General features: G+C 46.3%; 1 protein-coding gene across 1 annotated transcript in view; it reads right to left on the bottom strand.

Annotated features, from left to right (window-relative positions):
• The window catches only part of LOC122759000 (protocadherin-7-like), a 54,807-nt gene extending 40,148 nt beyond the window's left edge, over nt 1–14,659 (bottom strand). The window contains exon 1 of the mRNA XM_044013444.1: nt 10,633–14,659. Within this exon, the coding sequence (XP_043869379.1) occupies nt 10,633–13,707 (3,075 nt within the window). The 5' untranslated portion in view covers nt 13,708–14,659. The remainder of the gene's footprint in view (nt 1–10,632) is intronic.
• Nucleotides 14,660–15,018: the final 359 nt, after the last annotated feature.

Raw genomic sequence — 15,018 nt, 5'->3', positions numbered from 1 at the left:
TTATGACAAACACGGCCACATGATGTGGTGGCGAGTCAAATTACCATGTTATACTGTTATACCAAACTGGCCTTGGCACACAGCACATGTTCCACAGTTCCTGCCCCTGACCTTTGACCTGAAAATAATAAGAGAAGCCGGTCGACAGAAGAAAACAACACCATGAAAACAAACAAGGAAGACCTAGAATGATGCTCAACATGTTACCAACTAAACACCAGCTAGTTTGCAGCCTGTTATAGTCAAGCAAAAAAAATACCTAATACCAATGGACACACTTTTTCAATCAATCATTTCTCTGCTTGTGTTTTTACACTGGGGTTAAAGACAGTAGTGCAATTACATGGTGTAGTGGAGCTACAACTGAATGTGTCATCGACTTCCTCCGTGCACCTGCATTCCCCGCAGTTTTCAGGTTTTGTTGCTAATGAAAATGTCATTACAGACGGATTAAATGTGATGGAAGTGGCGATGAGGGAATAGCCACAATGTTTGGGGGGGGGAAGAAAGAAAGAAAGTTGAAAGTACAGTACGAAAGAAGCCTGGTCATCTTTAAGCGTCTTTGTTTGCCATTATTCTAATAATTTTACCGCCCCCGGACTTGTCAACTTGATTGATGTCGCTGCCTTTCCCCCAATCCCAGACCTCATCAACCTAGAACCAAACAGCAGCAAATGTAACAACATTGCCTACAGAGCCGCCCCCCCACCCCCAACCCCCCGCCAACACAACACCATGACAACCCCACTCCTGCTCCTCTGTGGGCAAGCTCCCCCTCCAGGCAGTTCCCACTGCTGAATTTACTCTGGAAATGTACAATTGGCTGTTGTGTCCCAAGTGTTGCATTGGACCAGCTCGCTGTAAATGAACCATGTCAAAGACCAGTCTTTCAGTCTTGATTACATCCCCTCTGCCTCCCTCTCCCTCTCTCTCTCTCTCTCTCTCGCCTCCATAAATGCGGCGAAACTGAGCAAAAGCCACAGCTCAGAGCACACTATTATTCAAGCACCTGAGTTCACCCACCCACTCATTCAGGAGCCAAAATGGCCGACACCGTTCTCCACCAGTGGCCGCTTTGATTGACTATTTGTAGGTGTTACTCGGAACATTGTTGCCGGGAAGAGAGACGTAGAGGGACTCCATCTCCTGAGATGCAGTGAGAAGAAAAGCAGGTGATGCCAAACCGAGACGATATGCAGGCTATAGGGCAAGGTGCCGCAGATCGATGGCTGAAACCATATTAAATGTCTGGACTTTCTCAAACCACAGTGGTATAGCATTTGTCTGACTGAAGCCAGTCAGCTCCTCTTTATATTGCAGTTTTCAACAGTACGTAATAATGCAGGATATACCACGACAGAGAGGTCCAAATGTCCTTTCCTTTTCTTTTCTTTGTAGGGAGAAGCGCCCAAATCTGATGCGAGGACTAAAACCGACATTAATTGGATACAGGCTCGTTCTCCTTTTAAATGGCAGCTGTTAATAAGACATCTGTGGTTGTATGTGTTGTTGCTATTTCACCAGAGGGTTAAGGATAAATCTTCCCGCCACGAACGGTGATCACAAACGAGACCGAGGCTGTAACCTCATTCATATTTGAATTAAATCACAGTATAACTAAAAGGCCAAGCAGAAGCGAAACACACGTACAAGGGAAACTGGGAGGAAAAAAAAAAAAAGAAGATCATTTTCAAAAGCCCAGCCTCTCTTCATATTTCAGTTGATTTGATAGCAGATACCTTTGCGAGGCCGCTCGTAACTCCAGCTGCCCCGTGACCTTCATTCTTCAGCAGGCAGGTAGACTCTTCCAGCAGCTGACAAGATTTATCGGGCCTGGCTAATAGCCTGCTCTCTGCCAGGTAAAGCTTCATCGATACAGAGGCTCCTCCTGCCCCTGCCAACGCTCCGCTAATGAATAGTTCAGCTTTTTTTTCTTTGCACACATCTGCAAGGTTTTTACCACAGGTGCTCGTGATCGTGTCCACACTGAAGCGGCTTTTAAATTCACACCTTAGCCACGGGAGTGTCAAAATAAATAAATAGCTTCGTTGGGCGGCAGAGGACCTCACAGTGCCTTGCTCGAGGGCGCTTGTAATTACTGGCTGAAGAGAAGCTACCGCGCCGCACTCGACTACTCAAGCTTGACGTGTTTTTTTTTGTTTTTTTTCTTCTTCTATAAAATAAAGTATTGCTCCAGCCTTCGGGCTCCAAACTGCCTTTGTACGCATGTGTGCAGAGAGTCTGTGTAATAACCAGACACACACATACAAATATAATGAACTTGCTTTTCTTGGGTAAACACAGCGGCACAGACAGACAAACACACACACACACACACACACAGGATATTGAAACCCTCTCAGGCATGTCACAGTGTGTGTGTGACTGCCGTGGAGGATGATGGAGAGGCTGAACTGCTTAGCCCCGCCCCTCCTCCCCCGTTTGCTCTGCTTTCCAGCCCTCACACACACACGCGCGCACACACGTTTGTACTGTACTGCACTGCACGCCCACACACTTTCGCTCACACCCGTGCACCCGCGTTGACACGACTGTGGGTTAGCCCGCTGAGGAGACATGTGGACAAACTTTCACAAAGGTCCCCCCGGGCTTTGATGGATGGTCTGTGAGTCCTGTACCTCCTGTTTCATACACGTATAATCTCATTTGGGGGGGGGGCGCACGGTGGGCCCTGCACCCAAACGGGGCTAACGGAAGCGGGCAAGCGGTCCTCTTCCTCTCCTTCTAAACTAGTCAAGTCATATCCAATAGGCTCTGCTGCTTAGCAAATATGTATGACTGCACCCTATTAGTCCTATACTCTCTGTATGAAACACAAAGCTTTCAGATGCATTATTTAGCCCTGACAAATCCTAATGTGTCTTATGCAGTCATGAGAGCTCAGTGCGTCTTAATATTTTAGCACTTTCTTAATATAAAAAAGACACAGTCAGAGTCAAAAAGGGTTTAGAGGGACTTTGCAGAACAGGTGCATGTCTGTAAAGACAAAAAAAGGTGAAGGTTGTACTTATTAAACACACTCCAATTACACTGGTTAACTTTCCCCCCATCGACGCATCCTTCTGGTTTTATTTCCGTCACCTATTTTCCACTAATGGGCCACTTCTTTACATAACATGTGTACCTGCTGCAGACGTGGTCTTTTGGTGCTGTAGCACATATCCTCCAAGGTCTGGGGTGTTGGTAGTTCAGAGATGCTGCAGATACTGGTTGTGATGAGTTACTGTTGCCTCTCTACCGTCAATCTCCACTGACCTCTGGCATCATGAACCGCCGCTCACAGGATATTTTCAGTTTTACTGACCTTTCGCCGTAATCCCTAGAGATGGTTGAGTATTTCTGAAAATGGGACGTACTGGGATTTCACTTTGTGACGAGCTGCCATATGTGACTAGCTGATTAGATATTTGCTTTAGGTAAAAAAAAAAAGTCAAAGTCGCTCTTTGTGTGTTGTAATCTGAGCAGCTCTGTTCTTTGTTGTGGGAGCCGGTCCTGAGGTGCATTCATGTCCGTGCACGTGTGAATCCCTCTCTGTGAAACCCCTTTGGACCTCACCACCCAGGTGGACACGGTAATCTTTACCTCTCACAAACACTGTAAACACACCTGGCACCTGGCCACCGTGGTGCTGTTAAAGCAAAAAAAAAAAAAAAAAGCACTGCAGCTGGCATTTCTGTGAGCCGCACAATGCACAGCATTTATATGCTCACAGTGGCAGCCCTGCTAACTAGCCGCCAGCCACCTTGCAGACCAACTAAGGTGCTCTGTAGCCTTGAAAGCAGTTTTAAGAGCGCACATTCACCGATGGAATCGTCTCGCGTCGAGAATAAACTCGACGCTGTGGTCTGCAGTTCGCTGGACTGTTCGTTGTTGTTGTGGCGTTGTGGTCACCCAAGCATTCATTTGGATATGAGATACAACAATATGTATGTGTAACCTTTAAAGTGATAGTTCTGTTTTTTTTTACTGAAGAAAACCAGGTAACTTCTCTCTGAAAACATACCTCACACTCACAAAAGACCCGTCTAATAAAATCAGCTTAAAGTGAAGTTATCTTTATCTTCGTCACAGCATAGCCCTGTCTGACAAGTTGCAAACTGAAGTCTGTGTCACTTTGGAAACCAGTCTCAAAATCAACATGGCACACGGGAGTTGCTGATCCACTTTTGCCTCCATCAGTACATTTACACAAGTTATTGTGTGACTGAGGTGTTGTGTGATATCCTCACCACAGTGACTCCTGTGCTCCTACAAGCTAAAACACTGACTTTTCATACATCAGCAAACATAGTCTTAGGTTATTATAGATTTAAGCTGATATAGATATTTGTTGGTAGGAAGTTTGCGTGTTTCATCTGTGTTTTCATTGAGACCGAGCCTCCGTGCCTCATGTGTCAGTACCTCTTTAAGAGCTGCACTTGGGAAGAAAAAAAAAAAAAAAACTGAACTATCCTTTTAATAAATCAGTTCATTTTGCAATAAGGAGCTTTTCAGTTGACTGCCAGAGGAAAATGTGGCACTCAGTGGTAAATTATGGACCGGTGTAACTAGCTTTCATGGCTGTTATTCTCATCTTCGCGAAGGCCATATGTGACAACATGGCGGGCGCTGGGTAAGGTTTAAATCGCCGGCCGCTTGCTCGCAGTTCCCTTGACATCCTGCACCCATGTGAGCACCGCTGACAGTGAGCGATTCATCTGCTGAATCACGGCGAGGGTGAAATAAGAAAGGGAGAGGAAATCAAGCATACAAAGATTCTATATGAAAAATGAATGTTGAATTCTCGTTTGAGAACGATGCTCCTATGACAGGAGCAGCACTTCCCAAATCCCAAATCTCATGATTTAAAAACAGAAGACTATGTCCCAGTAAACACCCCTCTGCCACCTGTTTGAATCAACATCAAACGAACAAAACTCTCGCAAAAAAAATGACATTATAATGGGCCTGACTGACATTTTTGCAATTTCGATGAGGTACAGTGTCACAGTAAATAAAACACTATTGGCCCATTAGTTTCACAAACATCCCTTATGTCTGATCTGTGTTGTTAGTCAGCTCATTGGCGGGGAAGTATTCCCCAGGGTTTGCTCCCGCGGCACAGCGAAGTGATGTTCTCATTTAGCCCGCTGTAGTTTCTATACGAGAGGACAGCTCGCAGAGGAAACAACAGCACGAGCGCACTCGCGTATCATGGACCTTGTGAGCCTTGTAAAAGTCAATTTACTGTACCAATTCCCTCACAGTCGCGGTGGAAAACAAGTCTGCAACGGGGCTGAGTGTGCGATGATTGATAGTGCCACAGGAGAGGCAAATCTGCAAATATGAATCGGCTTTATCCTGGTGTGAGCCCTATCTAATGCGATCGCCGCCGGTATGAAATGAAATTCCATTTTCGATGACACCAAAATTGAAAAGAAGCAGCGAGAGGAAGGTGGCATCCTTGACACTGCCACTTACAATCAGCAGCGTGGAGAGCAATCAAGGTGGCATGCGGCTTAAATTTCTCGTCTGTATCTTTCCCTCACTCTCCTTTCTTTCTCTTTCGGGCATCTTATCGTGACAAACGACGCAGATGAGCGCAGGGCATCTGGAGCGTGTTCAATCGTGTATTGATATTACCATAAAGACATCTTGAGCTGCCTGGCGTGTTTAGAGTATGTAGAGAACAGCCAGGCGGAGATAAAAATAATAAAAATAGTAAAGTAAAGAAAAGAAGACAAAGACCAAGAGATGAGGCAATGCCTTTACAAAGTTTGCCCTACAGGTAACAGCCTCTACTGTATATTAACACATTATGCAGAGTAATATAGCAGAAAGTGGAGAAACCAGCGATAGCAATATCCTCGCGTTTCTCACTCCATCTCCTCCATTTCTACTGGTGCATCAGGTGAGTCTAATCCTTCAGATTAGTAATTGCTTTGGAGCAAACGCATTCGAACCAAATTACACGAGAAAACGCTGCCCGCTGCAGAAAAGCACCGCAAGCATTTCTCCGCGTCCCCAACTCCTTTCATTTCTCTTCCCAGAACATAAACAACAGAACCTGGAGCAGCCATATTGAATTAAGCGACGGATAATGGATCCAAAACAATTTTGATAAAATTAGCCACAGTCTGCGGTGCGCCCGCACCACACAAAGGACGAGTGCTAATGACAATGTGGCAGTAAACAAACCAGCTCAATTGCACATAATCTCATTTCTTAAGATTTCCATAAAGTGTTTCTTTTTTTCACCTGGGTATCATAGTCTGAATTTAATTCAAGTCCCTCTGCGACACCCTTTCAGCGCAGTTTAAGTTCTTACCTGTATTCAGGCCTTTATAAAAACACAAGACTGAAACAACAGCTACTTTATCTTCTCCTTCCTCCAAAAAATGATCCGCAACAATGGGAGAACGTGGGATGACAAAACATGTTGAAGCTCCTGTGGCAGATCTTATCAAGTCATTATCTCATTGAGCTCAATGAGTGACTGACTGCCACAACAATTTCACAGATAAAATCACACAAGCTGCATCGGGGTTGGGGTTCCAGTTGTGCTGAATGCTAAAGAAAGCACGGCAGACAGTGGCGGCATTGTCTCTTAATCCAAAGGAGCCGACGTTCCAATAAAAACTGTAGGGTCACTGAGGTTCACTTTGATGAGATTCGTTTAGGTCGGCTGTGGCTTCTCATAGGTGTTTAGGTGGCTACATTTTGGAGGGTTAAAAAACAAATGAGGCTGAAGGCAAATGCCCCACATTTCCATATTGGTTTCCTGATCCGCCGAGGAGCATGAGGCGCCATCACATCTCGTGTTAGATGGTCAGAGCAAGGATTTGCTCAATGCAAATCAGCTGCTCTGTGGCCGTATAAGTCTTGTGCGGGAGGTTGTTGCTCCGACGCGGTGCCGGAGGAACAGCTGGCCAGAGCACGGGAGGTGAACGCCCGGGCAGAGTTAAGGGCAATGTCCGATTATGCTTGCTGCATCGACCCTGAGGCAAAATAACCTGGTGCTAGTTTGTGGAGCGGGGGGCTTTTGCCTGCCCTGAGGGGCTGCGCTTTCCGAGAGCATAAAACACAAGCTGCTGTGGCTCACTACTGATTAAAAATGATCCACCTGGGCGCGAGTGGCTCTTTGAAGTGCAATGATAAAACAAAAGCTGACGCTTTGTGATAATTCAGCGGCTAAGTGATTTCATTCCTCGCCGGCGTTATGGTCGGACAGCGTTTATTTTTCTGGCACAGGATAGAACGGACGCTACTGCCAAAAGTAATAAAGTTAAGTGTTGTGTAAAATGCATACACTACTCATCAGCGTGCGGATGCAAGGATTTAGAAACAGGTATGTAAGAAGCAGAACGACACCGTAGGCCCAGATAGGCAAAATGTCCCACACCACCCAAAAACTCAAAAAACAAAACAGAGAACCGTGAACGTTACAGCCTAACAATCTTAAGCCTCTTTCACACTAAAATGAACGGTTATACTCCACTTCACCTCGAATTAGCTCCCTTATCTCGCTGTCATGCCCGTGTTGACGATGAAACCGAATCACAGCTGAGCGCTGTCCCATTTTGTAGAAAGTACGCGGTTTGCTCCAGACTTTTAATGGCTCTTTACACGCTAACAAGCAGAAGATGATCGTGCCTGAATTCGCCTTTTCTCTCTTTTTGATTGTTCCAAACCAATTAGAATTGTAATCCATAATGTTGGAGACAAACTGAAGCAAATAAAAACTCACAATCATTCGATCTGGGGGGTGAACGTTGATTTCATACATTCTCACTGATCAAAAAAAAAGGTTCAAATTTTGGATTCAAGGGGATTCTTAAACAGGGGTGATGAGTATTTGAGAATACTCACTAAATAACCCAGTATCATTCTGAGATTTGGAGATTGTTTAACATTCAAGCAGGCCTCTAATCAGGCCAGCACGGTAAAAACTATAAAAGTGATTTTAAGATATTGATTAAACATCTGACAAGCTATGTACCTAAAGGCTCATCTCGCTAATAAACTCCCTTTGTTTCCTGGTTACCTGTCCAACCAGGTAGCCTATGCACTTATGGGAAGACTAAGCATTAGTGAGAAGGGAAAAAGACGGAACCTGATACCTCGGAGATTACACTCGACCCTATTCTCTCTCCCTCTCTCTCTCTCTCTCTCTCTCACACACACACACTCCGCCGCTTTTCTCTTTCCACCCGACCCCAAGTCCCCTGTGAAACAGTAGGGGCCATTTTGCCCACCGCTAACAGAGCCGTCTTTCTTGTGCCTGTCTCTATCTCTTCCCACAGATGGACAAAAAGAGGGAGTGGTAGAAGAGACGGGACACTGGGTGTCAATCAACCTTGTTTGTGGCAAAAAAAAATGAAAAATGAATAATGCAAATAATATATGTCAAGGAGGTAAAACATTTAAGGGAATTATTTCTCCTTTTAAATGTCTCCTACTAATCCAGGTTTCGCACAAAGTGTGCCCTTAACCGAGGCCCACAAGTGTCCTTAAGTGTCTCATTATGCATTTAGCTGTAGTGGCACTTACCTGACAACAGAAATATATATATTTTTTTGGAAATTCTGCGTCCCTAAAATCAAGTCCATGACCACTTCACTACCTAATCCACTATAGAGGTTGCTGTTTTATGCCATAATTGAAGCACATGAACACACACACCTTCTCCTCTATCAGCTCACTTGTGCAGCCATAAATTACCTTCTATTCCCCCCCGGCTGAATGAATATTTAACAACTTTAATATCTGCTTACAGTTGTATATTAAAAAACCTAAACAGGCTACAACCACAACTGACATTCCCCAGTCGGCCAGTAAACACTTACTATTACTATATTTATTACAACTTAAGTACTCAAACTGAGTGGCCCTTACCACAAGAAAATTCTCTTTATAGTCAGTGCACACTAGTTTTGGTCCGAGCCACTATTGTATTCAAACAAATGCTTAGTCCATAAAAGTTGCTGCAGCATTAATGTACAGAGTAAATAAATAATTATATGAATGGAGCACAGTGACACACAATACACACTGCTGCCGCAGCAGCAAATAGAGTGCCCTTTTAATTATGCAGGAGACATCCGAAAGCAACAGCACTCCTCACACCCTGGGAAGCAACTAGGCGAATACACCATATTAGAAGCTGTTAGAGGAAAAAAAAGAAAAAGAAAAAAAAAAGAGCGGGAGGAGAGGAGGAAAGGGGGTAGTGAAATGATTTGAGAGGATATAGAGAGAGTGGAGCCAGCGATGCATGGGGCGGGATGTGGCAGAGGCTGGAAAACGATGAGGGGGAAAAACAAAGTGAATACAGATAGCATTTGTGGCTGCAAAAAAAAATAAAAAAAACCTCAAGGATGTACTACAACGAGGCCAAAGGAGAGTTTGAGAAGGGAGGCTTCACGTGACAGCGGACAGCGAGTATAAAAACGTGAACATAGAGATATCGAGGAAAAAGAAAACAAAAAAACACACAGTGACAGGAAAAAAGAAACTCCTGTGAGCTGAAGGAGTAACTGCTGAGGAGGATCAATAATGCATTAGAATGCCATAGAAAACACATAAAACAGCAGTGTTCCTTTGCCTGAAAAAAAACAAAAAAAAACGCAAATTAGATGGCTTCATGTTTATGTATTACCCTTTTTGCTCCCTACTGTTGTTGCACCTAAGAGTGAAAAAAAAAACCCAAATGAACTAATAAAAGCCACATTTACTGGGATTTCAGTGCATTATGCCACCTACACCTGTGTTCAATAGAGGAAAAAAGCTCAGCGAGGGAAGGAAAGAAAGCAAAGAAGAAGGTGAGGCTGAGGAGGGCGGCCTGGAGAGCAGGTGAAAAGATGGCAGATGTGTATATATGAGCAGAAAGATAAGGGAGTAAAAGGAGCCGAGGCTTTAATATGGGCGGCGATATAAAAATGTCAGCTTTCACTGCCAGGTCAATGAATTGATGCAGACCCTGAAGTGCAGAAGAATGTTAATATGACTTCCTGGCCAGATGTTCCCACTCAAGCCAAGACTGTAAAAAACCTGACTCACCAACCTTACAAAGCCATGTTTGTACTACATTCAACCTACATCTACCTCTCTCTCCTTTCTGCCTTTGTTTTTTTGTCTCGCTCCCTTTCAGAAGAAGAAAAGGTAGCCTTGTCACAGACGGGGAGCAGGGCAGGGCTTGACACGGCTAAGAGAAGAGTGCAGTCAGTCCCTGCCACGTTCCCCCTCTGGGAGAAAATAGCTGCAAACCAAAGCCTTATGTGAGCTGTCTGGAACACTTCTGACACATATTTGCCAAGGCAGTCTCAACACATGATCCGAATGAGTCAAAAAAGTTTTGGTTTAAAAAAAAAAAAAAAGGATACCCCACGTTTCCTTCCCTTCCTAATCCAAACCTTACTCTTTTAAATATTACATGTGAACGGCACTCCGAACCAAAACAGATCAATACCACTAACTTGACACACATTAGCACCATAAAGGCAACAAGACTACTGAGACTAGCCCTGTCAGAAAGCATTATGGTGGAGAGAACACTAAGAGGAAGAAACAGGAGACATTTAAGAGTAGTGGAGGGGAAAGGAAAAAAAAACAAAACACAGAGATGTTTCTTCTTACCTGTTTGTTGTACTTGTTGATAGTTTGACTGCTGTAGTCGGAGCAGTGGTCAGATCCAAGGGAAATGTTATCTCCGGTGCCAACAAAGGTATTAGCAGGGGGCAGGTCCTGAACTGCCTGGTGCTTTTTTCCAGCTGTTGGCGACTGCGGATGAAGCTGGACAGTCGGGAGTGGTGAACTGGACTTGTAGTGTCGTGCCAAATCTGGGCTCCCCGGCCCTCCGTTGACAGAACGGTAGCGGCCCATGCCTGGACTGTCCGACAGCTTCTCGTTGACGCTGTCGTAGCGCTGTCCGTTGGGTTTGGAGGCCTCAACGGTGACAATGCTGCTGTAGAGCGGCTGTTTTGATTTCTGTTTCTTCCTGTCTTTCTTGGGCTTCTTGGACTTGTCGTGCTGCTGTGGCGTAAAGAAGTCCTCGTGGTCCTTCTTGCCGGCCTCGTAGCCATTCTTATTCTTGGGACGGCAATAACGAGCCATGACAACAACAAGAATAATGAGGATGACCGTCATGATGCCCGAAACTACTCCGATTACAATGCTTAACCGCTGTTTGCTGAGATCATAGTTGGGGTCACCGGCAATGTTTGTGTTAAGAGACGTGCTCAGGCTCTTAGCCACCTGGGCCTCCACAACTGTGGAATTGTAAAGAGTCTCATTGACATACACGTGGACCAGTGTCGTGGTGCTCTGTGAAGGCAGCCCTCTGTCATTCACCTGCACCACTAGTCTGTGGAGGCCATAATGCTTCAGCTCCAGCTTCCTCACCAGTGAAATGACCCCAGATCCTCCATCAATCTCGAACAGCTTGAAGGGGTTTCCCCCGATCACGCTGTAGTTCAGGTCCGCATTGATGCCGGTGTCAGAGTCAGTGGCGATGACAGTTCTGACGACTGTTCCGATGTTAGTGGCAGGGTTGAGAAGCGTGTAGGAGCTGTTGATTGGGAAAGTCACCATTGGTGCGTTGTCATTTTCATCCATGACAAAGAGAGAAACTGTGGCAGTGGCCGATCTGGGGGGGTCACCACCATCCACAGCTTTGACGCGGAAGGTGTACGTGGTTTTCTGCTCTCTATCAAAAGACAGCGTGGAGAAAATAGTCCCAGTGTCATTCTCGATGGAAAAGATGTCCGCCTCTTCCTCAATAAAAAGGCTCATCTCTGCATTCCGGCCTTTGTCTGCATCAATCACTGTTACCATGCCAACGGGGCTGTTTGGCTCCAGGTTCTCTTTGACATAAAAGGTGAACACATCCTGCATGAACTTTGGCTCATTGTCATTCTTGTCGGCCACGAGGACGACCACTGTTGCAGAGCCCTGAAGCGTGTTTATGCCCTTATCTTTGGCTATCACTTTGAATTCGTAGCGCTCCGTTTGCTCTCTGTCCAAAATGATGTTTACTCGGATGTCTCCGCTGTCTGCATCAATGGAGAAAATCCCATTCACTGATGAGTCGAGGGAATAAGCTATTTCAGCATTCTTCCCACTATCTGCGTCAATGGCCACCACTGTTGTCACCCTCTCGCCTGGGGCATTGTTTTCTGGGAATGACACCTCGACAACATTCTGGCTAAAGATAGGAGGGTTGTCATTGGTGTCACCCACTTTGACAATTAGAGAGTTATTACTCGCCAGACTGGGGCTTCCGGAGTCCACGGCCACAATGACCACATTATATTCCTGTGTGGCCTCATAGTCCAGCGGTGCAGATGTGTGGAGGAAATATTTCTTTTTATTCTGCTCGCCCTCCATTTCACTCGCAGGTTTGAGCTGAAAGGGCACATCCCCGACGACCGTGCAGGTCACTATGCCATTTTCCCCCTGGTCTCGGTCCGACACCTGAACTAAGGCAATGGGTGTGTCCACCACCACGTCCTCAGCCACATTAGCTATACCATCTTTCAAGAAGATGCGTCCGATTTTCCGTATCTCAATCGCAGGGACATTGTCATTTTCATCCTTAATGTTCAGCACCACTGTCGCCTTGTCCATTTTAGGTGGCTGACCGCGGTCACGGGCCATTACTGTGAACCTCAGTTGGCTCACTTCTTCACGGTCGATGCGGTGCAACACACTCAGCCACCCCGTGCTCTCGTCCAGCCTCAGCAGCCTCCTCACCGACTCCGTGGCTGCCCCAAACACATACTCAATCTGACCATTAACCCCCACGTCTGCATCTGCTGCTTTGAGCTGGAGTATGGGGGCACCGGGGGAGCTGTTCTCTGGCAGGTCCGCTTCGTACACACTCTTCTCAAAGCGGGGGCTGTTGTCATTCACATCGGTGATCATCACCCGGAGGATGGCCTGGGAGGAGCGAGGGGGATCTCCTCCATCCCTCACGCGCAGTGTGAGCTCATAAGAGTCCCTCTGCTCCCTGTCAAGGGCCCCTTTAATGATGAGCTGGGGCTGTTTCTCTCCATCAGTGGTGTCTGCAACTTGCAGCTCGAATACGCTGCTCCTACTTGCGCCTTCATCAAACCTCCTCTTCCCTGAGTACGAATCCCCAGAGGAGCCCAAGCGCCTTGAGGTCTCCCCATTGTCCTGGATCAGCTCATATCTCTCTATTCCATTTCTGCCAAAGTCTCTGTCTGTGGCTGTGGGCAGCAGGTAAAGGGTTCCAATGGGTCTGTTCTCCTCCACTGACAGTGTCAGGACAGGGGAAGGGAACGATGGTGTGTTGTCATTTATATCTAATATGATGACTTTTCCCTCAAACAGGTCGACCCAGCTCTGGGCAGGTCCTATCACTGACACTTCAAAATCTATAAAGCACTCATTCTCATCAAATATCATTTGGCACTGCTGCAGTTTCTCGCGGTCTATCCGCCTCTCGTTGGTGGTGAGCTCACCTGTTATGTTGTCTATTTTGAAAAAATCAGATCCTGACTCCAGCGTGAATGTCACCTCTCCAGACCCTGCGACGATGCCCAGGTCGGTGGCAACGTTCCCCACTCTGACATCCGCGGGTCCCTCCTCGGCCAAACGGTACCGGAGCACTTGCTTGGCAGCGGGCTGATTGACGAGCTGCAGGATGAGCATGCAATAGTACAAATAGTCCACTGCGCCAGTAGTCCTCATTGTTCCACTTGTGTTTTCTTTTTTCTTTTTGAAAAAAAAAGAATTACGAAATCACTGATGTTAATATAAAAAAGAGGGAATGTTCATCAGGAGCGAATAAGCCCTCAGTGTCGGGATGTGCAAGACTTCATCCTACATCGCTCCTGCTGCAGTGAAAAGCAGCAAGTGCACGATGCTCTCTCCTCTTCTCTTCTCTTCTCTTCTTTTCTACCGCGGCACAGGATGCCAGTTGCTCTTTTCTTGTATTAGTAGAAAAAAAAATAAAAGCCGCAAATGTTTTTGGTCTAAGTACACCAAGAGGCTCCTCTGCGCGCTCTGTGTGGTGAATTTGTATGCGCGTAAAGGCGAAAAATGGTCACAGTCCGAAAATCATATGCGGCGCAAAGTACGATCAGTCCACATCGTGCGCCCTTTTACTTACAGTTTGCGGTAACAATAATCTCCTGTTTTGATGCTGGTTGCTGAGGCTGCAATATTCCCGTGTCCACTGATATGTCCACGTGTGTCAAATCGGGTCATTTAAATGCCCGCGCACGCAGGTTCCAAACTCATCACAGGGCGGGAGAAGGAGCCCGTCAACTCTCCGACTGTTTGAGGATGTGAAGCAGATTACCTGTCCGGCTGCTGCTCTCCTTTTCCTCCAAGTCACTTGCAACAACCAGTACACTTCTCTCTCTTCTCGCTCGCTCTCTCTCTCTCTCTCTCTTTCTCTCTCTCTCTCTGTGTCTCACTCTCTCCTTCTCTCTTCGTGCCAAGTCCACAACGCGCAATCTCCTTAAAACAATCTGGGTTTTGTATTTAAAAAGGAGAGAGAGAGAAATTCAGGAACGATATGTCCGATACAGCAGTGGTTGAATTCCTCACTGTGTGTCCAGCATATTCAGCATGTTCCTTCACCTGCAGACGCGCCGCATGTGTTGGCAGCCCCTATCTGCAGCACTGTGAGCGGGATCCACAAATGATATTGCAGTCTCTCTCTCCCTCTCCGTCTCTCCTCCCTCTCCCTCTCTCTCTCTCTCTCTCTCTCCCTCTCCCTCCCTCCCTCCTGTGGTTTCTTCTCACCCGACAGCGCACCACGTAAACAGGGTCCGACGTTTAGGTCCCGATCGCAAGGTCCGTCACAATATTTGAGCAGTAACCCCAGACTGAATGAGGTGTAGATACATTAATATTGTCATTTTCACTGAGACGCGCGTGGATTGTGCCACACGACTCCTTTACGAAACGCCACAAAACTGTCCATTTCCATTCATCCCGCTTGATATGAGGCAGTTTGTGTCATAGTTGAAACTCGACAAAGGACGTGTGTAC

This window comes from Solea senegalensis, linkage group LG18 (genome assembly GCF_019176455.1).
Source record: "Solea senegalensis isolate Sse05_10M linkage group LG18, IFAPA_SoseM_1, whole genome shotgun sequence".
In the NCBI taxonomy this organism is placed as follows: domain Eukaryota; kingdom Metazoa; phylum Chordata; class Actinopteri; order Pleuronectiformes; family Soleidae; genus Solea; species Solea senegalensis.
Note: the sequence above shows the minus strand (reverse complement) of the source record. Positions and strands in the feature narration are given on the sequence as shown.